The sequence below is a fragment of the Mastacembelus armatus genome, chromosome 17 (genome assembly GCF_900324485.2).
Source record: "Mastacembelus armatus chromosome 17, fMasArm1.2, whole genome shotgun sequence".
NCBI classification, from domain to species: Eukaryota; Metazoa; Chordata; class Actinopteri; order Synbranchiformes; family Mastacembelidae; genus Mastacembelus; species Mastacembelus armatus.
Genome location: NC_046649.1, coordinates 9,642,187 through 9,668,837, shown reverse-complemented (window position 1 = coordinate 9,668,837; position 26,651 = coordinate 9,642,187). Strand labels below are relative to the sequence as shown.

The 26,651-nt window shown below is 41.6% G+C and overlaps 4 protein-coding genes across 6 annotated transcripts; 2 read left to right on the top strand and 2 right to left on the bottom strand.

The window, feature by feature from the left end:
- Positions 1-4,039: 4,039 nt before the first annotated feature.
- Positions 4,040-9,817, top strand: bcl6ab (BCL6A transcription repressor b). Its single transcript, XM_026314360.1, has 9 exons — positions 4,040-4,171; positions 5,832-6,003; positions 6,172-6,393; positions 6,485-7,354; positions 7,449-7,576; positions 7,687-7,854; positions 7,942-8,072; positions 8,173-8,310; positions 8,477-9,817. Exons 1-9 carry the CDS (start codon positions 4,141-4,143, stop codon positions 8,618-8,620), a joined length of 2,004 nt encoding a protein of 667 aa, XP_026170145.1. The 5' UTR covers positions 4,040-4,140; the 3' UTR covers positions 8,621-9,817.
- A 465-nt stretch (positions 9,818-10,282) lies between these two features.
- On the bottom strand, positions 10,283-15,082 carry cmpk (cytidylate kinase). The gene is made up of 6 exons (XM_026314613.1): positions 14,824-15,082; positions 13,431-13,577; positions 12,255-12,407; positions 12,069-12,145; positions 11,725-11,821; positions 10,283-11,384 (listed from the first exon to the last, which is right to left on the bottom strand). Exons 1-6 carry the CDS (start codon positions 14,965-14,967, stop codon positions 11,343-11,345), a joined length of 660 nt encoding a protein of 219 aa, XP_026170398.1. The 5' UTR covers positions 14,968-15,082; the 3' UTR covers positions 10,283-11,342.
- Positions 14,085-17,657, top strand: fam78ba (family with sequence similarity 78 member Ba). Of its 2 annotated transcripts, none has more exons than XM_026314615.1 (4): positions 14,085-14,101; positions 16,134-16,397; positions 16,498-16,777; positions 17,415-17,657. In XM_026314615.1, the coding sequence occupies exons 2-4, from the start codon at positions 16,135-16,137 to the stop codon at positions 17,655-17,657; spliced, it is 786 nt and encodes a 261-aa protein (XP_026170400.1). In that variant the 5' UTR covers positions 14,085-14,101; position 16,134. The 2 variants fall into 2 exon arrangements, with proteins under 2 accessions (XP_026170400.1, XP_026170399.1); XM_026314614.1 differs by lacking the exon at positions 14,085-14,101 and adding an exon at positions 15,711-15,720 and having other exon boundaries at positions 16,106-16,397.
- A 2,144-nt stretch (positions 17,658-19,801) lies between these two features.
- Positions 19,802-26,557, bottom strand: slc35a3b (solute carrier family 35 member A3b). 2 transcript variants are annotated; one of them, XM_026313350.1, is made up of 8 exons: positions 26,433-26,557; positions 23,032-23,272; positions 22,717-22,868; positions 22,487-22,609; positions 22,134-22,308; positions 20,881-20,999; positions 20,613-20,746; positions 19,802-20,277 (listed from the first exon to the last, which is right to left on the bottom strand). In XM_026313350.1, the coding sequence occupies exons 2-8, from the start codon at positions 23,234-23,236 to the stop codon at positions 20,184-20,186; spliced, it is 1,002 nt and encodes a 333-aa protein (XP_026169135.1). In that variant the 5' UTR covers positions 23,237-23,272; positions 26,433-26,557; the 3' UTR covers positions 19,802-20,183. The 2 variants fall into 2 exon arrangements, with proteins under 2 accessions (XP_026169135.1, XP_026169136.1); XM_026313351.1 differs by having other exon boundaries at positions 26,332-26,453.
- Between the last annotated feature and the right edge of the window lie 94 nt (positions 26,558-26,651).

The window sequence follows — 26,651 nt, the reverse complement described above, 5'->3', positions numbered from 1 at the left end:
TCCTGCTGAAATTCTTTGTGCACCTGTTACAACAACAAAAGCCCAACTCAACAAAAGTGAGATGAGATGGACCATTTCAGAAATAAAAATAATACAAAGTGGAAACACAGAATACAAACTTTATATAACAAGTGCTGGGATTAAGCCTGATGTGTTATTATGAAGCTCAGCAGTCCTCTTCCCTGGGGTCATGTCAGGCTGTGGAAATCACAGATATGAACACAGTAATGAAGAGCAGAGTTTGTGTTTAATGTTGAAGGAGCAAACTGTGACTGCAACCTTAATAAACCACATCAGAGGGCAGGCAGATAAAAATGTGTTCTGAAATATTGGAAAAACAGAGTTAATCGTGTTTGACTTGACATTTTAAAACAATATTCTAATTTGAATGTTACTGCAGGTGGTTTACTGTTCAGAAATAAATGCATTCAAGAATGCTGCCTGCTCAAAGTCATGCTGACTGGTGACCTAACAAAAATGTTGCCTTTTACACCTAAATGTCAACACTTATAACGGTAACTATCTCGCATTGTTCACTGGGACAAGCACTGGCATTACAGTTAGTTACCTAATGTCTAAACCAGTTTTACAATTTTCAGCTGAACTAAATTATTTCCATTACATTTAACCTGCTAATTATGTTCATTATAAATCAGTTGTTTGATTTATAAAATGCAAAAAAATAAATTGCCTGTTATAATTCCCTGTGTTTTCCAATATAACACAAAATATAAATATACTGTCCATAAAACAACAAAACCTTTTCTGAGTCACCTTTTGTTGATTGACAAATTGATTTATTGACTTGTGTTAGTTCAACAGGGTCTTGTGTATTTCACGTCAGGTTATTCACACTTTTGTTTACATCTCGTTGAGCTTGAGCTCTGAGAACAGAAATGATGACCATGACCATACTTCAAGTTATTCAGAGTATGTGCAAATATCCTCTGAACTGTGAAGACCTGACCTGCCCTCATCTATAAAAGGACCACACACTCTCTAGTACACCACAATGCACTTGATGTGATCAAATGTAGTTAGCAATTATTATGCAAAGACCGCTTACCGTCTGCGGTTTAAATAAATACTTCTCAGTAAGTCTCATACATGCTGCATGATTTGGGTTCAGAAACAAACACGTCCTTCTTTCCCCCCTTAGGCTACGTGTTTCTGAAGACTGTTAGATTTAGAGTCGTACAGTATTTTACTGATGTGACCTTTGATCCCTGCCAGACAACCGTGTGCCTGGGACATGTTTTGGTACGATATCCGTCTATGTCTAGGCCTTGGGTCAGTGGAGTTCACAAGAAGCCGTGGTGTTGTGCTTGTTAAAACATAGCACAAGTTCTTTGACTGGCTGAGCAGGAGACGGAGGGAAGGCAGCAAATTTGTGCCAGGGGTGGTTGGCAAAATTCCATGTAGTGTTGTTTTTGTGACAACTATTCGTCAGAGAGCGCTTGCAGAAAATTAGACAAGGTGTCTGATGTATGAGGAAAAGCCACACACAATCAAAAACAAATACCATGTTTATTTTGTTGCTCTTTCTGTGACTTTTTCTAGAATCCTTTTAAATGGCCACTGATTTCACAGATATCAATTTATTGGTCTTGATTGGTAATACCTTTTCAGTAAGAACAGTTGTATAGTGTTTTCTAAAGGACCTTTGTTAAGTTTTAGAAAACATCCCTGGTGATGTCATTAGGTTAATGTCAGATTGGGCTCTAAGAACAGAAAGCCTGTGTTAAAAACTGGAAGAGAGGAGAAAGAAGTGGGCATTTATCTGACAGGGAGGTTCCAGGGGAGGACACTATCACACATTAAGGGAAATGTAGGATCCATAAAACTCAAAACATTATGGAAGTATAAAAATAAAATCTCAAGAGTGCAAATTTATTTACTTTTAAAATGAATCATAGAATTTGGTTTATCTGCAACCAACAGCAATAAGAGATGTTTGTTTTCACTTTCAGCAGATTTGAGTCAACTTTTGTGGTAACTTCCTCACAAGGGAAAAAACTGCCAGACCTACATTCTGCATAGTGAACAAAAAGCCCCATTTTTGTGCGATTATATTGATTAGATTCATGAATGTACATATATCTAGCACACACAGCTGTTTGTCTGTGCCACATCTGCTGTAGCTTATCTACTCTTGTTCTGCAGAAAACCTCTGATACTAAGTTAAAGATGCTGCAAAGATATAGGCAAAAAAGGCTGAGAGGTAAATTCTTTGCATGCTTTTGTGCGTCAAAAAAAAAAAAACTACCTGAAAATCAGACATTTATTATTTATATTTAGACTCTCTGACTGAGTGAACAACTTTTGTCTCGTCTCATTCAGATTAGAAAATATCACTTCTTTCAAAGGATGTAAAGCTGAGCAACCCACAGAAACTTGGGCCACTAAAGATAACCACAGGGGAAAAACATCTAGAGTGAAAACATTAGCTAGAAATAGCTGCTTTGTTGCCATAGCCACCTGAGCAGCTGTAATTTAGACCTGTTGAGCAGCATGGCGTATTTATTTCATGGAGAAAATTCTGTCTAAAGATAAGGACAAAAACACGACCTGTTTTGTGTGAGTGCCAGGAAGGAGTGATCATTTTAACAGCAGTATAACAGTTGTAGACGTCTGTTAAAAACATGAAATCAGACCTATTAGTAATATCATACTTGTAAACTGCCAAGTCCTGACTTTGGTCATGTTCCTTTCCAAGATTCAAATTTTATTGAGATTTATTACAAACAAAGTCTTTGCAGTGTCACTACGAGCAGCTTTTAATATACTTGTTCAGGACCACTGGTTATATGGTAATAATGTAAAATGAAAGTGGAAGAAACGTCGCTTTGACCCCGCAGTCTATGATCAGGTGGAAATGTATTTCTGTGACAAATATAGTCCTATAGTGAATTCATGGTTCTCGATTTCTCCAGTTCTGTTTTCCTCCCGGTGTTCGGTCCAAGCTGCCTGCATGTTTGCTCATCACTGCAGTTCACCAGTGAGAGTGAAAGATCATGCCAGCAGAAGGTAACTCTGTATGTTTAAAAAATAAAAACACTGAAACATCTGTTTTTTTAAACATTAGAGTTAACTGAGCAGGGGACAGTTATGTTTTATGGGTGTGCTTACAGTGTGCATCAATTCAACACCAAGATGATTTCCTGGAATATTTTCATTCACGTGTAATGCTCCTTGAACTGTGAGATACAGTGTGATCACAGGGAAGCTAAAGAAAAAGCCTGTAACAAGTATAGCAACAAATACATAATAAAGAGATAAACACTAGTTACAGGTTTTATGCCATTTACTAGATGGCAGTCTGATCTCCTCACTGTGTAACTGTATTTATAGATTAGATTCAGAAACTCCTTGTGTCACTGATTGGATGATTGGTAAGTACACTGGACGGAGATTTTCATCTTATTGTGTTAAATGTTACCCAGACCAATGCACAGGAAGTGGTGGGAACACCGACGGGTGCGAGCGAGCCGTTTGGAGAGCTGAGGACTTCACATACACTCACATGTGTCGCTTTCAGTTTGAATTGACAGAAATAAAACATGCATATAAATACACCGCCCAGTGCCTTACCAGAAGTGTATTACTTTCACATGCTGCTAATTCATTTAAAGAGACGAAGCGAGGCTGCTGAACTGCAGCGACTCAGAGCGGGGAAAGTGTGAAATAAAGCGCGGGACATCAACACATGGCGGGCAGGTGTTACACAGGAAAAAAAATAAACGGGGACATTGTATTCTGAATTATTAGAGGGTGAAGACGGTCCGCGGGTCCTCCCGCACGTTTGCATGGACAACATGCTCTCATATTCCCCCTGGTATTTATAACTCAGTCGCTGACCTTGCACTTGGACTCGTCCATCAGGCAGGGGTGTTTACTCAGACCGACAGGAGCTAAACAACCTTTCAAAACGACCATACAGTCGCAACGAAGAGAGAGACGTTTTAATAATCTAGTGTTTGTGTCGGACCCGTGTGTTAAGATTTATGAGACTGCTGGGAGAAGGAGGGCGGCAGAGGCAGGGAGCGGCTCCCCCGGGCCGCCCACAGTGGTACGGTCCAGTGTTGAAATTCCGAGAATTGAGCTACAGCGTTTCTTAGAACTGGATTCTCAGAAGTGGTGATGTACAGAGTTTCGAGGAAACTTTTACAAGGTGACTTTTTTTCCTTCCTATTTTCTCAGCATTAGGTCAGACGTCTAGTGGGAGTAGCAGATGCTCACAGGGCTGCCTCGGCTGCTCTGGGGCTGCCTGTTTTCCCCCAGACCTCAGTGTTTTGTGATTCCTACAGCTAGACGTGAACTAAAAGGTGTGAAGTGTGGAAGCAGATTTTAACATTTGCACAGTTTTAGACGGAAGTGTGGATTTATCTGTCTTACATATGGCTTTAATGTCTGCTCTTTGTGGTGTTAATTCTTAGCCAGGACAGCGGGTTTGAGTTACAGCTTAATATTTGTCTTTTTTTTTTTTTTTTTAGTTTATTCGGGGCCATTTAAAAGTCGTGTTTGATGATATGACAAGTTTGAGACTGGTCGAGAAAATGTGGCGCAACAGGGCCGGTCGGTAACATCCAGCTAGTTTTCTCTCTGCGCATTTCTCCGGTCGATAAACAATCTTTTCACTTTACTGTGTGCAAGGACCTTTCACTGCTTGTTTTAAACCTTCAGACAAGTTTTAAAACAAGACAAAAACAACAAAAATAACATTTTGTTGTTTTAAAAAAAGCATAATTAAAGTGCGGGGCGGTCCCGAACGGTATTTCTCAACTTGGACGGACTGGAGCTCGGTGGCTCAGAGCCGAAGTTACGCAGCAAAGAAAAAAAGCCCCAAAAAAACCAAACCCCCCCCCCAAAAAACTCTCTCTCCAATCACACCCTGCGAGCTGAAGCCGCCTGAGTCTAACATTTCAGGCCTAGACCTGGGGATTAGTTTAGCGGGAGGGGAGCTGATGTTTGCGGGTTAAAAGAGGTGAGTGCTACTTATAACGGGGAACAGGAAACCTCCCTGTGTACTGGCAACCTAATCTGAGCAGCCAGGACGGTATGTGCTCAGCGTCAAACACGTTTACAACCTGCAGGCTGCCAGCACACACTGTTTATCTGCCACACACTGAAAAACTGGAGTCAGACCATTGAAACCTCACGGCCCCGTGGGACTGTGTTGGTCCGATTATTAGCTGTCGCATTAAATGGACAATAAACGCACTTCTAAGTTGTAAAGATGTTGACCCACTTACAGATATGTCACGGCACAGGGCCTGTGTAATAACACCGTTATTAAGGCCCAATGACATGCAAGGCTCTAAAGGTTTAGTGACCCTCCTTCTTTCTTTTCTCTCTGCTGTGGCGCCCCCTCTTGATAAAACACGCACAAAACATTTGTTAGCTTCAAAGGTTGTTTTGATTGTGAGTCTAGAACCGGAAGTGATGACATGCAAGAGTAATTATCATATACAATATATATATGTATATGTTTCTTTTTAATTCATGTCTTTTATTTTTAAAGTTTAACTTTTATGTTATGTGTTATGTTTTATATATAATGATCGAGTCAAATTCCTTGTTTGTGTGCACAAACCTGGTCAATAAAGTTGATTCTGATTCCTATGTTGCTTTAAAATTATTTCTGAGATGTACCACAGTGACAACTTGTTGGTGTTATCAGGAGAATGGCCTTAATTTTAATTCTGCTCATAATGATCCAGATGTACCCATGTTGTAATTGATATACACATAGTGGCTCTTTTATGTGCCTTAATATACCAGGAGGTCTCTTTTAGAGTAACTAACAATGCATTATATTTTCCCTTGCTCAGATTGTGACAGCATGGCCACGGCTGCCGATGGCTGCATTCAGTTCACGCGCCATGCAGGTGACGTCCTACTTAACTTCAACCGTCTCCGCAGCAGGAACATCCTGACTGATGTCACCATACAAGTTGATGGACAGGATTTTCATGCCCACAAAGCCATCTTAGTAGCCTGCAGGTACACGATAAGCAAAGGGATTTTTATCTACCAAATAAATACAGAATACACAGCCACACTCACATTTTTCTTTATTAGAACTGATCGAGAGTATAAACTAATTACACACAATTCTAAATAATGCGTGTGTAGATAATCATGGCACCCACCTTTCTGGTTTTCTTACAGTGGCTTCTTTTATTCTGTGTTCATGGACCCTGAGAATGCAAATCTTGGCACCATCAGCTTAGATGCTAAAGTGGACCCAAAGGGTTTCTCTATCCTGCTGGACTTCATGTACACATCTTGTCTGAACATCAAGGACAGTCTGGTCCTGGCCACTCTGAACACAGCTATGTACCTACAGATGGAACATGTGGCCGACACCTGCCACAGGTTCATCAATTCCAGGTAAACTATATCAGACAATGTGATAGGACACAGTCTGTTGTCTTGGCAAAAGCAGGAGAGATCTCACTTAGAGTTGAATATGTTTCTTCAGGCATCAGTTGCTGAATATGCAGAATGAAGTACAGACCAACTCATTACATCTGGCTGAGGAGATTCCTGCTTTGAGGCCCATCAGTGAAAAAGAATTCGACTTTAAAAACAACCACATATCAACCTCATCCCCTTTACAGGAGTGCAGGGGCTACATCCCCAATGTTTTCAGGGGTATCAACACCTCCGGCTCCTATCATGTCTACGGTGATCTTCATGTTTCTGCTGGCAAACTGGAAATTTCCCAAAAAATGAATACCCTTCCCAGAGGAGGGGCTTTGTCCCAGAAACAATGCTTGCAGGTACCCAACAGTAATATTGCTCACAGTGAGTCCACCACCACCATCTCGCACCCAATTTCATCCCACCCCACTTTTCCCACCACTATCGTCCGACCGGAAGGAGCCCATGGGAGCCTTCAAGGGCCTGCTGCTCCCCTGGAGGAAGACGGTATTCAGCACCCTCAGACCAGCTGCCTAAGATTGTCCCCAGGCTTTAGCAAGGGTGTTATTTGTAGTCCTCAAAGTCCGCTTAGATCTGACTGCCAGCCAAACTCACCCACCGAGTCCATTAGCAGCAGAAACGCAACCTTGAGCCTCAAACATCCCCCAAACCACAACAAAGACACCAAATCCCGCAACTGGAAGAAGTACAAGTTTATCGTGATGAACCAAATTCCTGATGAGAATGAAAAGGAGGCTCAGGGAGGCAGTGCTGAAACTCCAGCCATGTCCCCTACACTGAGCCCCTGCAGGAGTGGTGGAGGAGGGGGACTCAGTGAGGTCCAGGTAGACGAGGGAGTCGCCAAGCACAGAGAAGATACCCCCAGGTCTCAGAGTGTCAACAGCTGTAGCAACAGCACCTGCAGCAGGTAAAACTACCTCAGTCAAATTGCAAAATGAAACTTACTGTTGATAGAAGAGCTTAAACTTTTATGAACTCTGTGTTCTTTCTGTCATATGCAGCCACTGCAGATGCTCCTCCTGTGTCTGTGACAGCCCTCTGCGCATGGAGATGGGACACCTTTCTCCTGACTCATACGGCAGAGATGACACCACCAGGCTACACTCAGAGCATTCCTCCTCCAGCTGTGGTACGTGTACTCCATCAGTGACATGCTGTGAGCCTAGTGTTTGGAAGCATTGTTTTAAATACAAGCACTGAGCCATACATTGATTTTGTTTTGTTTCTTTCTTTCTACAGAAAACAGCAACTACTTCTGCAACAGCTGTGACTCCAAGTTTCTAGACGAAGATTCTCTGAAAGACCACATGGTCCAGGTCCACAGCGACAAGCCATACAAGTGTGACTGCTGCCAGGCTGCCTTCCGCTACAAAGGCAACTTGGCCAGCCATAAGACCGTTCATACAGGTAAAATTAGTAAAACCTGACTGACTTTCTAAAGTTTATGGATGTAACTGTTTCACTGTTTCACAACCTGCTGATCTAAACTTGCAGGTGCAAAGCCGTACCACTGCAACATTTGTGGTGCTCAGTTTAACAGACCAGCCAACCTCAAAACTCATACCCGCATCCACTCTGGAGAGAAGCCATACAAGTGTGAGACATGCGGCTCCCGATTTGTCCAGGTAAGGGGGAGGGGGCACCTCAGCATCTGCAGGATTGATTTGTGAAAGTGTCACATCACTGTCTCAGTGTTAGTGCGTTGACTATATGGTTTCCCTCCAGGTGGCCCATCTTCGTGCCCATGTGTTAATTCACACAGGAGAGAAACCGTACCCTTGCGAGGTCTGTGGAACACACTTCCGCCACCTTCAGACGCTCAAGAGCCACATGCGCATTCACACCGGAGAGAAGCCATATCATGTAAGTTTCCTAACTATGCTTCTCTCCTTTTTCACTGTCTACTAACTGAATGGAGTGTAATCCCTTCTCCCCTGGAATCCATGTTCCTATCACTAGCTCTAACTACTCAGTGAAGTTGGTGGATGAATCATTCAGTGTTTTTTTTTGTTTTTTTTTATTTCTTCAGTGTGAAAATTGTGACCTCCACTTCAGACACAAGAGTCAGCTAAGGCTTCATCTCCGACAGAAGCACGGTGCGGTCACTAACACCAAGGCTCAGTATCGCAGGGCTCCTAGTAACATCGCCACAGGCCTGGTGAACCCCTGCTGAGTCAGCTGCAGCTGCAGGCCTCTTGTTTTCCATTGGCCACCATGTTAAAAGATTCTATTTTTTTAAAATACAAATAGAAACTAATGTTATATTTGCCCTTTATGCATTTGTAAATGATGCACATTACTTTATATATGCTCTTTGGTATTTCAAAGATTGTAGAAGTTTATGCTTTCATTGTGAATGTCTAACAACAGAACATACATGTTGAATGTGAATTTGAGCAAGTGTTTCGCACATGACATTAACAGAATGTCAGCATAGAAGGATGGTCCTCTCATTTGGATTGAAAATACTGTTTTGTAAATAAGATAATATATATTTTAAGATAACTGTCTGCTGGCAGAGTACAAAGATATTTACATAATTTTTTTTTATGTGCATTAAGCTTCACTGACAGTAACAGAAGAGTGTATTGTTTTGCCATGTTTTAGTTCGTGGTACCTGCAATAAACTGGTAATCTCTCCAGGGTGTACCCCACCTCTCGCCCAGTGCCAACTGGGATTAGCCCCAGCCTCCCTGCAACCCTGGATGTACTTGCATAAATGGTACATAATGGGTGAATGGATAGTTTGTGTAATATGTACGTATTGTCATTCATCAGCAAATTATTTTCATGTCTAGGCTCCCGTTGGTCTTTTGCACATACTCGTTATGCTGTATTTTTATTTTCATACTTTAAAATATTTGTACTTAAAATGTTCTTCACGTGTTGAAATTGTTATATCCCATGCTCAGCATTGTTTTACAGACTATTTTTTCTTTACTCCATTCTGTAACATTTTGGTACTGCAATGATCCACTGTCCCCAGGGAATCATTAAACTGTATTTCATCTAACCATAGTATCCATGGTGCCTTACATAGAGACTTTAATAATCAAGTCTCCCTGACTAACTATTCATGCATTTCAAGCTTGAAAATAAGAAAGTCGCAGTAGTTATGAACTGCTTTTGTGATGCATTTTGCATTTGGTACTTTGCCCTCTTGTCATGTGTATGCATGTCTGGTACTGTAGTTTTGGAAGCTAATAATCTTTGTGTAGCTCGTAAAATGCAAGCATACCAGGCCTCAAGCTAAAAAAAAATTGCTCAGGAATTACAGTAATATGTAAATTGTCTTTGTAACTGCAAATATGTATATGTATACATACATATAAATATGTATATGAAAATAAAATGTTTATTATATAGCTTACATTGCAACAAGTGTATTCATTATTTTTAACTGGATTTTTTTGTGTATTGTAGTACAGTGCTGTAGGTCTATACAGTATAAAGGTAAATCTTCTCTCTGGCTGCCCCTAGTGTTTACTCATGTGACCTTCACTTATTCTTCTATAGGGATAACTGATCTGGATGAGTGTTTGGGGGACAAGTGTCATTAACCAATAAACCACCTCATATTTGTATGTAATGTAAAGGGTATATATTCTACAGAGGACAGAAGATGACATTTATCAATTAATTTGTAGAAAACAGTTATTGCTGAAATATATAAAACACATCACACCTGCATTCAGTCAGCTATAGAATAGAAATAAATTCTAAATCAACAAAACTATAATACATATATAATCAATGGAATAAAAAAATGTAGAAACAAAAATTAGAGATTGATATGTAGAAATAATTTAGACATCTTTTTTCCCCCAATTTTTTTATATTTATTTGCATATTGTCATTCCTTTATTCATTTAGTGTCAACAGTCAAAATATTTATTTTACTTATCTGATGAATGAGTCATTTTTCATCCTCTGTAAAATCCTATTTCATGAATGAAAAAACAAACTTAACTGACCAGCTTCAAGTTACAGAGTGCTGTCAGGCGCCCCCTGCTGAAAGCTACCAAGTGCATGTGGTAAATATAAAATCTTGCACAGGAGTTAATTTGATCAGTCTTATTATGCAATGCACTACAGTATCATATGATGCAGTACTAATATAGTAAATATTGAAACAAAATGAAAGATACAGAGAAAAACCCCCTTTTCAGCTTTATCCTCCTCCTTCAAGCAGTTACTGTACAGACATTTTTATCTCCATGTTTTCTCTAAAGTATGACTAATACCAGGTGTCATAGCAGTGATGAACTACATGAAGGTTTTCTGGTACAGTTGGTCATTGAAGAATGAGCCATCAATCAGAGAAACAGTGCCTGATAACCATGGCACAACTTGTCACGTCCCGTCATTCTATTCATTTAATGGCTGCATGCATTTAAATTAGACGATAGACAGACTCCTGTCTAATCTGTAAACTCTTGAAATCGATCCTGGTCTCTCATTATCGACATAGTAGGCTATTTGGTCTGAAGCATTATGGGTGCTTCTAATGACATGATACACATTATTATTTTTAAATACCATATTCTGACTGTCAGTACTGTAAGTGACTCTGATGGACAAGCTAAAGATGCATTTTGTTTCTATGCAAAGGCTTCAAACTATGATGACAGACGGTGCAGATAAGCTGTGAGCTCCTCTGAACATGAACTAGTTGATCATAAGCAGCTGTTAGGCATATCTACTTCTCATTCACCCACATACATATTGTACATATTGTACACACACTCACAAACAAACAGTACAGCATTTACAAAAGAGATGGACAAAAACATGTAACCGAAGTAAAAAGTCATATGCACTGACATAGTATAGTATACTTGTAGCTGATAAAAAGAAAACTAAAAAGTTAAATGAATGTTGGCAACTGTGAAAATTCAACCCTCTCTGTCTAGGATGGCTTTCACATCAGCAAACACCTGAAAGAGAAAAATGGATTGCTGTCAAAACAGAGAATGTATTTCAGCTTTTGTCATGTTTTAATAGAATTGTCTATCTTTTCCTTTCAGCTGCTCCCTTCAGGGGTCGCCACAGCGAAGCATCTGCCTCCATTTAACCCTATCCTCTGTATCCTCCTCACCCACACCAACTATCCTCATGTCCTCCTTCACTACATCCAAGAACCTCCTCTTTGTTTTAATAGAATTGTCTTTGGAAGGTTATAATCTGAAGTACGTTGATACCTAATTATTTTCATTATAAGAAATTTCATTTATTATGTATTTATTATGTCCAGATTTGCCACTATCACTTACTCACCTCAGCAACAGAACGAGAGGCGTCTACAGTGCGCACCTTCCCTTGTTTCTCATACTGTTCAATGATTGGTCGTGTAGACTGCAGGTAGGTTTGGATTCTGCATCAAAGAAAAATATCCCTTGTTATTGGGGTCATATGACACAAGGGACCCAGAGGAGAGACAAATTAGGTCAAAAACACATATGCAGGTGTTCAACTGTCGACTAAATGGGTCAAGAAAATCTATAGCGATCAAATAGGTCTGAGCTGTCATAAGCAGCAGGACATCGATTTGTAGGGACGACATAAAAATACAAAGCACATTACAATTTGGAGTTGAACTCTTTTCTGGTGAAGGACTGTACCGTTTTTCCAAGCTTTCCCTGTTGTCATCTGTGCGTCCACTGCTCTTCCCTCTTTCTAAACATCTGTTGATGCAAACCTGTTAAAAAAAAAAAAAAAAAAGATCTCCAAAGTGTAAAGAGGCTCATATGTCTAGTATGTAATGAAGAACAGAATGATGTTTTAGTTCTCTCGTTTCCGTAACATACCTCATTGCCACAATCAAAGAAAAGCACAAATTTGACATCTGCTTTGCCATTCATGTCACTGTTCCACCCCTGAAGGTTGTCCTCATTACGGGGGAATCCGTCTATCAGGAAACGGAACATTTTCTCATCTTTCTTCATTGTCTCTTCCATTGCCTTAAGGAACAGGAACAGGCAGAAAATTGGATTAAATTTACCTGTGATGCCATTTCACTGCAAAAGCTGTTCATTAAATAACCAAAATCAATGGGACTGCAGATAACCCAAGCACAACAACCGAAGAAAGAGCAGCACCACAAACTCTATTCAACATGCTTCCTACAGGTCATCACAAAATCAAACTGCACAAACTTTTACAAACATAAACTAAAGGTATTTTAAAAACAGAATAGCTCAGACATTGAACTATGTATGATTTTTGACTGTGACAAATGACATCTATGTAGGCCTGTACATCTTGTTAGACAGGGAAAGGTATTGGGATGAAGAGGGGGTTGACAATCACAAGGTGTTTACAGGGGTTAAGGTTTATTTATCTAATAACTACTTAATTATTATGTTCTAGCTTATCTTCCTCTTTTTTTCTCTTTGATTTGGATATGTGGGTGTATACATGTATGAATAGCATATTTGTTATTGTATTTCATAATCAAATATTGTATATTACATATAGTATATTATAGATAATGATATAGGAAGTGCCTTCCACCCGAGAGAGAGCTGGGATAGGCTCCAGCGGATCCCCGTGACCCTGAACAGGAAAAGCGGGTATAGAAGATGGATGGATGGATGGATATAGGAAGTTGCCCTGGTGACCTGTCCAGGGTGTACCCCTGCCTTTCACCCAAAGAGAGCTGGGATAGACTCCAGCAGATCCCTGTGACCCTGGTTAGGAATAAGTGGGTATAGACAGGAAGCTGATTTAATACTCTGAATGACTTAGTGAGAAGGTGTGGGATTAAATAACTTTATGCCTCCGCTTTTTTTCCAAATGTGTTAAATCGTGTTTGACACTTTATTTTCCTTTATGTTATTGTGATGTCTCTAAATATTATCTTCTTGATTGACAGCATGTATGCTCATCTATTTGTGTTTTTGCTTTACATATTTGAAATAATTTTTTCCAATTCAAATTCCAACAAGCACACATCCGATTTATAGCCTGTATTTAGTACATACCTTCCTGAGTAAGCTGATGGTGATCTTCACTGGGACAATTTTGCCTTCCTTAATGTAGCTGGCAATGAGCTGTCCAACCTCTGACCCTTCTCTAGCTCGCTCTTCTCTCAGCAAGTCCCCAGCTGACAAATGGGTGTAGTTGTAGTTCTGAGAGACAAAAAAACACAAATATTTTTTTTCAAATATGAAAAGCTGGCCCATGTGATGAAGAAAGTGGTAGAGCAGTTTTATATTTCCACAGTCAGTGAAACTCTACAGTAAAGAGGACAGGTTTTCCAGACAGGCTAAATCCTTGTTCAGTCCGGGATAAGGTTGAAGCTTGTGTAATGAATGAAAGGAGCCTTTGTGTATTCCTGCCATTCAAACATAAATACCACACTTAAAGTACGCCTCTTTATAGCTACACACCTTAAAACTAACATACACATACAGGTATCAAAGAATCCATGCAGCCAGAACTGCAGCTTTATGAACGTCCATGACTTTAACTTTCAGACAAGCAGAGTTCTGGCCTTTCAAACTTTTTGGGTGGCATATTAACATAACTTTTTGTGAAGCCACTGCCGTTCCTCTGGGATGGTGTGTAACTCAGAACAAATGAATTATACATTAGACAAAGCTTGACACAATACACAATATCTTTAGCACTGGACTGTGGTGCTCTATTTAGCATCAGCCATCCAGAGTTTATACATTGATTTATGTTTTTTTTATTAAACAGTAACAAAGCAGGAGAGCATCTGCAGGCCCCAAGAAGAATATTTGCATGTGTGAGCACATAGCTGCAGAAACCTCAGAGAACATGAACATGCCACGATGGCAGGATATGAATAGGAACTGTACAAACATTTGTTTAGTTTATGGCCAAATTTAGCAGAATTACATGATGATCTATGACTAAGACTATGACCCATACACCTGCATGGGGTGATCAAGGTAAAAGTTCCTCAGCCAGCAGATCAATATCAGTTCCTGTGTGTCCAAAGTCAGTTAAGTGCACTTTATATAAGCACTGCTGCATGATATGTGTGTGTTAGCTCTGTGGCTGCTATCTCAAGCTAATAAGCAGACAGTTCATTTAGCGTATTGATTTAGGCGCAAATGCGTTTTATTGGATTTGATTATGGTTTGACTCAATTGTCTGTACTCTGTCTGGCTCCTCTGTGCCAGCACAGCTTGTACATCAGCACTAAACCCTACACACAGGGCGGCTAACAGTTAGCCGGCTAACACTGGTTCATTTTAGAGGACAACCGGAGGTCTGTCTTACTTCAATAATACTTCATAAAAAAGGCACAACCACCCAATAGTTGAATAAATAATGTTGTCACTACAGCGGGCAAAAAACTCTACTATCAAAGGCCATAGGTTTCATCGACCTTTATCATCTTACCTCTACGATTTTGGAGCACTGAGTCCCTTTGCCGGCACCAGGCCCGCCCAGCACGAACACAACCTGCGGCTTCATCATCAGCGAAACCCGGTACAACAAGCTCGGCACCCTCTGGGACACGCTACCGAAACAACGGCTGATCATAAACCAGCACCACCAGCTACAGACGGGAACCGGCGGGGCAGGCGCAGGAAAAACGAGCCGAACTGGCCGGTGAGTGCGTGTCAGCGTCGGTAGGTAGGAAGTCGACGAACCTAACGACACCATTTCCGCTTCTGACCTCACTGACCAATCAGCTTTCAGAGAGGCGTGACGTGAGCCTTGGACACGCCCTCTCTCACGTTATTTTTTTCAATGCAGAGCTCGGGTGACGCCCCTCCTGCCTCTCCAGCATCAGCACCTCCAAACCGAGCCAGGCGACCCGCGGCCGGAGAAGATGCTCCCCGGTCCGTGAAGCTCAGCGGCTCGGGGGCACACAACGATGAGGCGGCTGGCCGAGCGGCGCTGGGGTATTGTCACCGTTTTCTGCACGTTTCTGCTGCTTCGCTGCCTCCATTCATGATGCACCATTCATGCATCCCCAAGAATGGAAGCACACTGGAGGAAAACATGAAAATAGTCTGTCACAGCCTGCTGTCTCGCCTTTATAAGACACTGTCGCGCATTTGATGAAGCCTCTTTTCATGTAGGTCAAAGTGATGAAGAGCCCGATTTTATCTTTTGAGGGCGCCGCGCGAATGTAGGGCTGATAGAGAAAAGCCAAGCACACAAAAGGCATCCAGCCCCCCCTGCTCTGACGCACCTGGCTGCCCTGTCGCCACTTGACATGACAGCGCAGAGCCAGGAGCAGTGCAGCAGGATCAAGGGGCACCGACGTGCAGCCGGACGTGTGGACTCGACAAGGAACGGGGGAGCTTCCGGACGCACGGCGGAGCAGCAGCAGCCCAGGGGAGGCCGGATTGCAGTTTCTGGGGACGAGCGCCAAGGGCAGTGCGGCAGTCAGCAGGCAGACCGGGGGGAGGAGGCTGCAGAGATCTGTGATACTTCCCCCCAAGTCCCCACTGCGCTCCCACCTCCACATTATCCTGAATACGATGGTGGATGCTTTTATGTTTGATCAGTGGTGACTGAGATACTCCCTATTTTCTCTCCTTCTTTCTTTCCCAACCAATCGGTGATGATGGGCAATTAAAAGGTTAGATTTGATATTCAGGCAAGGGTGGAACCCTGAGGAGACTGATGTGCATACTGGCCAGGAATCATTTGCTCCCTTCTTCTTTGGTTTTGCTCGTTTTGCTTGTAGCCTGCACTATGGGCTGTATTCAGAGCATTGCATGCAAGCCCCGCATCAGACGGGAGAACATTGTGGTGTACGAGGTGTCGGCCTCTATTGACCAGTGTCCCACCATCATTGAAGAGAACTCACCAATTGTGCTCCGTTACAAGACGCCTTACTTCAGGGCCTCAGCAGGAGTAGTGATGCCCCCAGTGCCCCGGAATGAAACCTGGGTGGTGGGATGGATCCAAGCTTGTACCCAGATGGAGTTCTACAACACTTATGGTGATATCGGCATGTAAGTATAGTCGACACCACCTCTAACTTTCTGCTTAGCATATGTTATCATCATGCCACTACACCTGCCACCGGCAAACAAAAGCCTCTCATCCTCTCAGGTCCAGCTGGGAGTTACCAGAGCTACGAGAGGGACGGGTCAAGGCCATCAGTGACTCCGATGGCGTCAGCTACCCCTGGTACGGCAACACTACAGAGACAGTCACCCTGACCGGCCCTACGTCCAAGCCGTCCCGCCTCACGGTCAGCATGAACGACAACTTCTACCCCAGTGTGACCTGGGCTGTGCCCATCAGCAACAGCAACACACCCATGCTGACCCACATCACCAGAGACCAGAGCTTCATCACCTGGTTGGTGGCCATGAACTCCATCACCAAGGTGGGACTAGAACACAGAGAGGAGCCTCCCACATGCATGAAATTAACATCTTGAGGAAACTCATAAGTCTCTGTGTTATTTTTCTAAAATGGATATGTGACATGACTTGTTCAGTTTAATTGAAGAGCACTGGCTACACAGCTTTTGAATTTGCTCATACATCACACACACCAACTGATCGTGATGCTATCAGCTCTTCCTGCACTTTTCCTTTCTGGTGTAAAGTTACAAAGTACCTCACCGTTGCCTTAGCTGTCCTGAACACAGCCCCTGTATCAGTATCACACAGCGTGTGTGTGTTGTGTTTGTGGAAATGCTGTGTTCTTCTAGACCATAACAGAGACGGCTGTTGGGATTGTTTTCTTTATTGATGGTTAATAAGTTAGAAGAGCTCAGGGGTTAGAAAACTGCCAATGAAATTCTGAATCTTACTTAAATGTTTTCCTCTCAGTTATGTTTAAATGATCATCTGTACAGGCTGGTAATACACTATTTACTATACTATATGGAGCAGAGGATAAAATGCACAATACATTAGGTTTGAGCAAAATGCTAATTTTTTAAAGCAGACTGCATAATGCATATGTTATATGTAAAGTAGTGCCCATACTAACGTTATTCTGCTCTCCTCTCCCAGGAGCGTATTGTGTTGCAGACAGTGCGGTGGCGGATGCGGGTGGACATTGCTGTGGACCCAGACATGCCTCTGGGCTCTCGGGCCTCATTGGTAGGTCGACCCTACCAAGAGCAACCGCACATCCTCAACTACCAGGAGCCTATTCCTCCCAACGCACTAGGGAGGCCAAATGCCAACGACGCCCAAGTGCTAATGTGGAGACCACGGAGGGGGGCACCGCTAGTGGTCATACCGCCAAAATAAGAGACTGAAATGTTTGCACAGACAAAAGTATAAATGTTCCTGCTTGCAGAAAAGGGCTCATGAAGGTGGCAAGGTCAAGAAAACTGTCTAAGACTCAAGAAGCCTGAAGGATTTGGACCATTATAACAATCCAGAGAGGATGTTACATCCTGGATCTGACAGAGCAAAATGTCAGAAGAAGAAAAAGTCTACAATGAACTAGTGTCAGGAGCCTGGTCTTACATCCAGGCTTGTTTGGCATCAAGTTTTGGACTACATTAAAGAGTTCTGCCTGCCTTTTAGCAAAGAAGGAACTCTGTTTTTAGATGTACCACAGAGGTACAGTATTAGACCACATGGGAACTGTGCCCTGCATCTTTATGTAGATTTTATTGCATGAGAGAGTGAGAGACAAAAAAACTGTCCTCAAGAAGTTTAAGCATAGCATTTGTTTTGTATAACTTGATAGCGGAAGACATTTTGATTCAAAAGTCAGCCAAAAAAACTCTGGTTAAACCTCGTCAGTGCCAATAAAGGCCTTCAGCACACTCAGTGCCAGAGTTAAAAATATGTATTCAGAAAATTAAAGACAGAAGTATTATATGAATCTTTTAAGGTTTAATATTAATCTCTTACATCAATCAGATTGTATTAAGAGCACCCACCTGGCTTAAATATCTGGAAGAAAAACAAATCTGCTGTAGTTTTCACTGAAGTTTTGCTAATACACCAAATATATTTTCCACTAATTAGCCTCCATAGAACCGCTAATAATGTATTCAGACAGGTCACAAATCATTCAGAGAGACGAGCTGGACCTGGTATCAAATCAATGTCAGCTACGCTAACTTTTTTTTCAATAAATTGCTTGGAATAGTGCCATACAACACATTTATAACTAAAGTGTAAGCGCTGCAATGGGGCCAAACTGTACTCAGACTAAGGCTAGATTCGATGTGGTACTAATCAGGCCAAGTTTCGCTTCCGAGTTATATAAATCTTTCTACAATCAGGAAATCTAAATGTACTTTTAATAGATTTCTCGATTTTACAATAAACCAGACTGAATTTAGGCAAAGTTTGATTTGGATAAGGGCCATTTTTAACACCGGGTTTCTGTGTGTCACAGACATGTATGGTTTCTCAGTAGGTTTCATAGATGAATGTTTTCCTGTGTCATGGCTATGGTCTGTCCACGGACTCAACCTGGGCTCAGTCCAAGTCCCTGCCTGCCACTCCCACATGTCACATGACTCATCCTCCATCTGTGCTTCTCTCCAGGTTCACACCTCACCTTCCCATCTTCCTGCTCCTTTTCTCCTGTTTGTCCACCTCATCACACACACACACACACCATCCCCACACCAAATGTCTCATTTAGTTTGAAATACACAACTATGCAAAGATTGTGACTGTGTAAACAAACAACAGAGAAAAACTGGCAAAATATTGTTTAGTTCCTGCTGAATAAAATGTCTGTTACTACCATGTGAAATACTCAGAGGTTAAAACAAGTTATATTAATTCAGTTTGTCGCTGCCCCACAGCTTGATCAGACATGTTGCTATAGAGACTGGTTTGGTTTCTCTGAGTGCACTGCAACTGGAACTGAAAAAAAAAAAAAGCGGTTCAAAATATTCATGGGTGTGCCTCGCTCTGTGTGTACGCCTTATTATGTGTGCATGAGGGTTCGCACATACACACTTACAGCTCCAATTTATCCATTCACTTCATGCTGAAGAAAAAACAGATCACGAGGACGCTGGTTGTTTCAGTATAGATGACGCCTCAATGTGTTGATTTGTTCATACTTAAAGACGTTAATGTAGCATTTAAATAATAGTGGAATGAATGCTTTGCTTATAAAAAGTCACACTGTGAGCACATAGGTCAGAGCAGCCATATCTATCTTATCACATCTCATATAGAAAAGGACATTCAGCATCTTTGAACAGAGGTAACCCCTCCTCTTTGCAGCAAGTTTGCTTTTCATTCCACCACTAGATGGTGACTGTGAAGGGACTTCCTAACTTTGAAGCAGACAATCTTAACAACATGTATCCTCCATACCCTTTTAATACACAAACACATAGTAGAAGTGTTGAACAGTAATAATATATAAAATACATAAAAATATCATATAAAATATACCTTTCCATACATCCCTGAACCTATGGATTCATCATAATCTTATCCTTGTATCTTCATAGATGCAAGATGATTCAGTCATAAAGTACATTAGCTTCGCCACAACAATGTGTGTTGGCATGACTTGGCTGTACCGTACTTGGTATCAATCACCTTAAGAAAAATGTGTCTAAAAAGCAAATGTATTGCACATTACTGACTCCCTTCTTGTGTAAAGCAGCAGAGGGGTCAATGAGGCACATTCTGTCTCAAGTCTTCAGCCTTAGTTGTTTGTCAATAATGAGTTTTATCACTTTCACATTTCCCATATCTGTAATTACTACATGTAAAAGACTTCATAAATGTCCTTCTTCATCGTTATCTCTTCTGCCAGGAAATGCGGTTCACAGACGTCTCTGTTTATACTTTGATGATGCTGTTATTGGCAGGTTTGCACTCATAACTGTAAAGAAATGTGGCAGCAATAACCAGCACTGCCCCTAGGACAAATAGACTGAGACAAAAGGTAGGAATGAGAATAAAAGGAGAAAATAAACAGGCATTAAAAAGTAATTAAGCCAAAAAACACACACACACTGATAACTGTGCACCCTGTTAATGTCATATGAACAATGCAGACACGACAAGACAGATAAGAGTCTGCAGCCAAGCATACTTTGACTAAAATGATAATGGCAACATATTAAAGGAATAGTTTTTCACGTTGGTGTCAAAACAATAGTGAGACTAGGTCTTAGTCATCGTGACATCTCCTATCTGCTATTTAAAACAGATGTGTCACTTTTTATCCCGCTGAAGGTAGGAGTGTGTAAGGCCATGTGTGTTTACCTGGTGGGATTAAAGTCCTCCAAGAGGAAATATGAAATGAGGGTGGACACGATGATGGACACAGAAGTGGCAAATCCTTTGAGGATGTTGTCTGCATATTTAATGACCACCGCTACGACCAGACCGCCCAGTGCCTGCAGACGGAGAGAGAAAGAACTCAGTGACATGATGACAGATGTGTACAAAACCAAAAATAAATAAATAAATACATTATACAAAAATGAATGGGACAATAAAATCAGAATGAAGAGAAGCAGAATGGATAAACCTGTAAGACAACAACTGCATAGGTGATAAGATTGTAGCCCTGGAACATTCCTGACACTCGAACTGTCTGACCGTCATACACAATCATTCCTGTAAAGCCAAAGATGAAGCCAAATAAACCTGAAAGACAAAGACAGAGATGAGGGTGTTTTTTTTTTTTTTTTTTTTTGGAACAGATAAAGCAGCAGGATTTACAGTTCTTGTTAACAATTTAAAATATCATTAAATTATTAAAGCTCATAACAGGCAAAAAAGGGAAAAGAGATTCACTGTAATTTAGAGTTTACGATGAATTTGTTAATTAGTGTTGTCATTTAGAAGTAGAAGAAGATTCACTACAGTTGATAGTATCTAGATAATTGCTGCTTCATACATGGTACACACACACACACACACACACACACACACACACACACACACACACATCAAGGTAAGAGGTAGCTGTTTTTAGTTGCTGCTGGTAGGAATGCATTCAGCCTGCATCAGGCTGTTTTATGTTTTATTTTGGGTTTTAACCTGACTGAGTGTGTTTTCATTGCTTGTAGTGTCATGAGTCCCTGTTTGGGACTTCCTGCTTGGGACCTTTATTGTTTAGAGACTTCCTTTTCCCTGTGCACTGGTCCCCGGCAGCTTCACGTTGCAATTTGTGTTTATTAGTTTCACCTTGGTATAATCACCTGTTGTGTTTCTCCCTATTTATACCTCCCTCTCTCCTTTGTTCCCTGCCGAATCATTCTGTCATGAGCTGGTGTGTGTGTAGAGGTGTGGGGAAGAGGGAGAGGCAGTAGCACCCAAATGCAGACAAACAAAAGATTTTATTCTTCCTGGGACTTCCAGGGCAAACGAATACACTAACACTAGGGAACCGGGTGAGACGGTCAGCATTGAAGAAAGACCGGGTGGGACGGTCGTCATAAAAATAGCTCTAACATAACTGACATCGACTATAACTGTAACTTAACACAACTAATGATTCGTTTATTTACATTTATTATTTATTAATTTTGAGTGGCCAGCTTGCAAAAAATGTTGTCTCAAGCTCCAACTTTTTATTTAAAGGTGCTTTATTTTTCAGAATCTATTTTCCTGTGACCTATAATTAAAATATAGTTTGGTCAGAGAATATAAATTTTAAAAAGCCACAGCACCTGTGACAAAAGCTTCTTTATACTACACAATATCTCTCACATACAGTTATTCACTCAACACATACCCACTCACCTTACCAAACAAACAGAGGCCAGAGTCACTCACCCAGCTGTATGTTACGGACCCACACACTCTGTTTAGTCCCCTTGAGGAGTTTCTCAAAGTAAACTCCTGCAAAGCCACTGGACACGCAGGCCATCAGCACGGCCATCAGTCCCACAAACTTGTGGCCTTTGTGCAGGATCGTCTGCTCAGAGTCACCTTGAGACTCTGTGGGCCACTGTGGAGGTTACAACACTGCTGAACTAATGTGCAGAAACCACAAGCGCACTTTAAACCTGACTGCTCAGAACAGCATAGCTAACATCAGACTAAACTCTAAACAACACTAGAAGCCATTATCGCAGCTAAACCTTTTTATTTGTTTGCTCAGGGATGTGTCATGGGTTTGGAGTTACCTGCACCAGAGTCACTCCAGCCATGAGGAAGAGTAAGGAGAGCCACTGGTAGAGGTTCAGCTTCTTCCCCAGCATGGAGAATGAGAACAGTGCTGTGATGAGGATCTTCAGCTGGTACGTCACCTGGGTGCAGCACAAACACAGAAAGTAATCATGAAAGCTTCTCATGTAGGGCTTCATGTTTCAAAAATGCTCCAAGGTGAACCTGAACCAGCACATTAATGTGTAACCTGATAGGTGGCTGCATCCAGCTTGGATAAGGCCACATAGAGCAGATTGTTCTGCAGTGTGTAGATTCCTGCAGGAATGGCTAGCTTCATCGTCTCCATGGGCTTGTTCAAAACCTCCCTGAGAACCAGGTTCATTGCCTGCACACTGTAATCTGGCAGAGGTGGAGAGTGTATTGTTAGTCATTTGACTTTGGGAGCATCCTTGGGGTGAAGAGACAGAGACAGACAGGTAGGATACATGCATAAAACCAAATGTGCACCTGGAAACAAACTAAATACAGAAAATAACACCTCAGCTCACAACCTTCTACTCACTGTTCTCTATAAAGACAAGAAAGGTGCAGGCAAAGATCTTGAGCACCTCCGCCGACACCACAGCAGAGGAGGCCAAGTACTGGGGGCCATCTTCTTTCAGGGTGCGAGAGTAGCGCATGGTGAGCACCAGTAAGGTGGTCTGTAACACCAGCACCCCGAGGGACACATATTTCAGCCTCAGGGAGTGTGGCGTGGACAAGACCATCGTGTAGCACTCTTCACTCGAGTCAGAGGGCAAGGCCTTTAGGAAGCAAAGAAAAAAAAAACAGACAGTCATGCAGAAAAAGGGCAGAACATGATTAAATAGTTGAGCAACATTACAAAACTAAGACATAACAATAGAGCGACTGCATGGAAGACAGATGCGAAGAGAATAGTGGAATAGATATAAGGTAACGGCACAGAGTCTCTACTGACTCAGGAAGGAAGGACTGAGTAACAACTGAAACTGCAAGTACAAGACATTACCAATTTGCCACCACAACACTGCCACAGGCTTTACTTCTCCTTTTGGCATAATTTTAGTTTTGGCTCCTTTTTTATGTTATATCACATTTCTAATTTCTGGCCAGTGATTCATCTGTTTTCAGTCAGTTTTGCTCACTAATTTTACAGGTGAGGATATTTGTGTATTGTATTTTGGTGGTTTTATAATAGTCTTATGTAAAAATCTTAATATGGAAATTACAAATTCTATTCAAGTGTAGTGGAGTCTACATCAGCATAAACTGGAAGTACTCACGTAACGTTCAAGAACCTCAAACTTGTATTTGAACAGCATTTGACTAAATGCACTTATTTATCAAATGGTATCAAATAATGTTTCACATCTGAAGCACACACCAATGACAGACAGTAACTATGTACAGTTAGTCTGTGTCTGTTACTGCATTTATTTGACAGCTCCAGGGGCTTTTCAGTTTGATGAGCTTATAAATCACAATGAACTGATCATAAAGATATCAATCCCTTGTGATCCCTTTCACAAAAGAAGCATCTGATTGGAGTTGATTGCCATGTTGTAGGATTTTTACTTGCAAGAAAGTATTCTTGAACTGTTGTATTGCTGTTTTTACTGAAGTAAAAGATACAAATACTTTTTTTCTGGAGTACAACAGTAAGAACACATATGATTTTATTTTCACTATGACTGAAGCTTTCATCCTAAACTGACGTATCAGCATATCTCCAGCAGAAAAGCACATTGTGTCCAGCATGTGGTTATTCAAAAGTTACTGTGGATAAATACGTTAACAGTAGTGAGATAAGTGTTACCAGTCTGCAGCATCTCGATGGCTTGAAGACAACATTCTTCATTATTTATTTCTTGTTTCCTGTCTGAGCCATGTTATCTTATCTCTAAACAGTGGCTGACACTAAATTTCGCTTATCTTCACCATCTAATCCACATGCCATCAACGTGTAAATATTGTTGTGCTCTGAAAGCAGAATTTTCACTGAGATAAGTTTTATTTAACTCCTGTATCACTTCTACCATCCCAAAGGTTTCTACAGCCCCTGTAATGTGTTGGGAGGACCTGAGGGATGTTCACTGGTTGTTATAGGCACAAACTGCAGAATGGGGATGTTTCATGTGGACTGGTCACTTTATTGGGTTATTAGCTCCTGCAACTGTATTACTACTAACAGATCTAACTATAATATATCGTTTTTTTTAAAAATCAGTTTGCATTTCCCCATACTGTTATTTTCTTATTTCATACACACAAATTAGTTATTCTGTGAAAAATAACACAAAAGAGAAGAAGGCAATTGGTATATCTGTATTTACTGACAAGCTGAAAGACAAAGTCCACCAAGCCATATCATAAAGTAATCGTTTTACAAGCAGCAAGTGCCAAAGACGTGTTGACAGAACGAGGGTGTGACATGTTCAACACACTGCCCTCCTCATGTAGCAGCTCTGCTTAGCAAAGAGCATGGTTGCACAATCTCCCTTTGTTTGTCTGTGTGTGTGTGTGTGAGTGTGTGTGTGTGTGTGTGTGTGTGAGAGAGAGAGAATTGAAACCACTTACACACTTGCACTTTGGGGGACTCAGACTGCCTTGTGAGGACCAGCTGCTGGTTCCCACCATGTAAATCACTGAACCTTGTGGTGATTACTTGGTGTAAGTCTATCTGGTCCATCCATCCATCCATCCAGAAAGGCATTGCTTTCTTCCGTTTCCTGTGACTAAGTAGACTACCATAACTTCTTATAACAGGGTATGATAAGGTACAACCTTCTTTATCGAGAGACTATCAGTAAACTACTCTAGGATTCTAATAGTGCTGAGCTTTGATCACCAAAGGCTCTGGCATCCTCCAAGCTAAAGAGTTTTCGTGAGCAGCTGAATCTATTTCAGGGAAGCACATTATGTTGTCACCGGGCTCAATGACAGTGTTTTGTCTCTAAAATCTGTGTTCCAGCGTCTTCACACACCAGGGTCCCTGTAAGACTGTGCAGTCATTCAGGCTCGTGACAAAACACAGATCAGCTGTGGTCTCATGACATAGACATAGTGAGAGTGGCTCTCCAGCAAGTGATTCAAACAGCACAAATCATTTCTGGACCTGCCTTTCTTTATCTGTAATACCAGAGTCATACCACATAACATCATAGGAGACAGTGCTGGACTGTCATCATAAGAGACAGCCATCAGGCAGACGCTGCAGGAGCATAAAATCCAGAACAAGATTCGGTTTTAGCTGCATCGACTTTACATTTTCTGCCATTTCACACTTTGACTTCACTGCAGCTCAGAGGGAAATATACTACCTTCACTTCTTTTACTTTGTGATATATAAAACTTAAATAAAATATAAGGGAAGGAATCTGTGGCGGTTTCAGGTTTAAGAAAACAGTGCCTGAGGCCCTGCTGAGGGTGGGGCACCCTATCAAGCCTGCTCCACCTTTAGACGTGTGTGATAAGTATGGGCACAGCCTTTATCCTAACAAATCACTGTACAGGACGGTGCCATATATAAATGTAGTGCTACAAACAACTAAAAGTGCAAAGATGTTTCAGATCTACACTGAAACCTGGCTCAGGCCTACGTGAAAATCTGGAATCGGAGCCAGTAGGACAAGTCGTCAGCCGGAGCCGGTATGCTTGAGCCGGTGACGTGGGTCTGTGTAGTAAACACAGGAGCCATTGTGCCGCTAGGAGCTCTTCAGGTATTTGTTTCAGTGAGAGCAAATATTGCCACATCACAACATAAGGTGGATTGGTCATTAAACTAACCAAGGCGCAACAACTCCATAAAAACTCATGTTTAATTAAAAATTAACAAACTTACCGCCAACACTTCCCCATCACAGAGCCTCAGTCGTATGTTTCATTAACTGCATTAATGCTCTAAACTCTCCTAAGCCCCAAACTCTGCATCCTCTGACTTACATGTACGACAGGACGGGGGTGGCAGGCTGCGGACAGTCCTCTCCTTGTTGCTCCTCTCTCTTCTGGTAACACCCATAAAGTTTCGTAAATTCTGGAGCAGCAAAATCTGGAGCAGCCCTGAGCAGGAAAGCTGCAACACTACACCTTTCTTTACCTTCCTTCACCGGGGCCGGAGTTTCCCCACCTCTTTGCTCAATGAATGAATGAACCGACTCACAG

What these genes read in the sequence shown, in the direction of transcription:
- bcl6ab (XM_026314360.1), top strand. Translation starts at nt 4,141, where the DNA reads ATGTACAGAGTTTCGAGGAAACTTTTACAAG. An exon ending in GCCATCTTAGTAGCCTGCAG is followed by an intron (nt 6,004 to 6,171) that starts GTACACGATAAG and finishes GTTTTCTTACAG; the next exon opens with TGGCTTCTTTTATTCTGTGT. An exon ending in CCATAAGACCGTTCATACAG is followed by an intron (nt 7,855 to 7,941) that starts GTAAAATTAGTA and finishes CTAAACTTGCAG; the next exon opens with GTGCAAAGCCGTACCACTGC.
- cmpk (XM_026314613.1), bottom strand. Translation starts at nt 14,967, where the DNA reads ATGATCAGCCGTTGTTTCGGTAGCGTGTCCCAGAGGGTGCCGAGCTTG. An exon ending in AGTGCTCCAAAATCGTAGAG is followed by an intron (nt 13,578 to 14,823) that starts GTAAGATGATAA and finishes TTTGTCTCTCAG; the next exon opens with AACTACAACTACACCCATTT. An exon ending in TCTTTGATTGTGGCAATGAG is followed by an intron (nt 12,146 to 12,254) that starts GTATGTTACGGA and finishes TTTTTTTAACAG; the next exon opens with GTTTGCATCAACAGATGTTT.
- fam78ba (XM_026314615.1), top strand. Translation starts at nt 16,135, where the DNA reads ATGGGCTGTATTCAGAGCATTGCATGCAAGCCCCGCATCAGACGGGAG. An exon ending in ACTTATGGTGATATCGGCAT is followed by an intron (nt 16,398 to 16,497) that starts GTAAGTATAGTC and finishes TCATCCTCTCAG; the next exon opens with GTCCAGCTGGGAGTTACCAG. An exon ending in CCATGAACTCCATCACCAAG is followed by an intron (nt 16,778 to 17,414) that starts GTGGGACTAGAA and finishes CTCCTCTCCCAG; the next exon opens with GAGCGTATTGTGTTGCAGAC.
- slc35a3b (XM_026313350.1), bottom strand. Translation starts at nt 23,236, where the DNA reads ATGGTCTTGTCCACGCCACACTCCCTGAGGCTGAAATATGTGTCCCTC. An exon ending in TGGATGCAGCCACCTATCAG is followed by an intron (nt 22,610 to 22,716) that starts GTTACACATTAA and finishes TGCTGCACCCAG; the next exon opens with GTGACGTACCAGCTGAAGAT. An exon ending in GAGGACTTTAATCCCACCAG is followed by an intron (nt 20,278 to 20,612) that starts GTAAACACACAT and finishes CTTTTGTCTCAG; the next exon opens with TCTATTTGTCCTAGGGGCAG.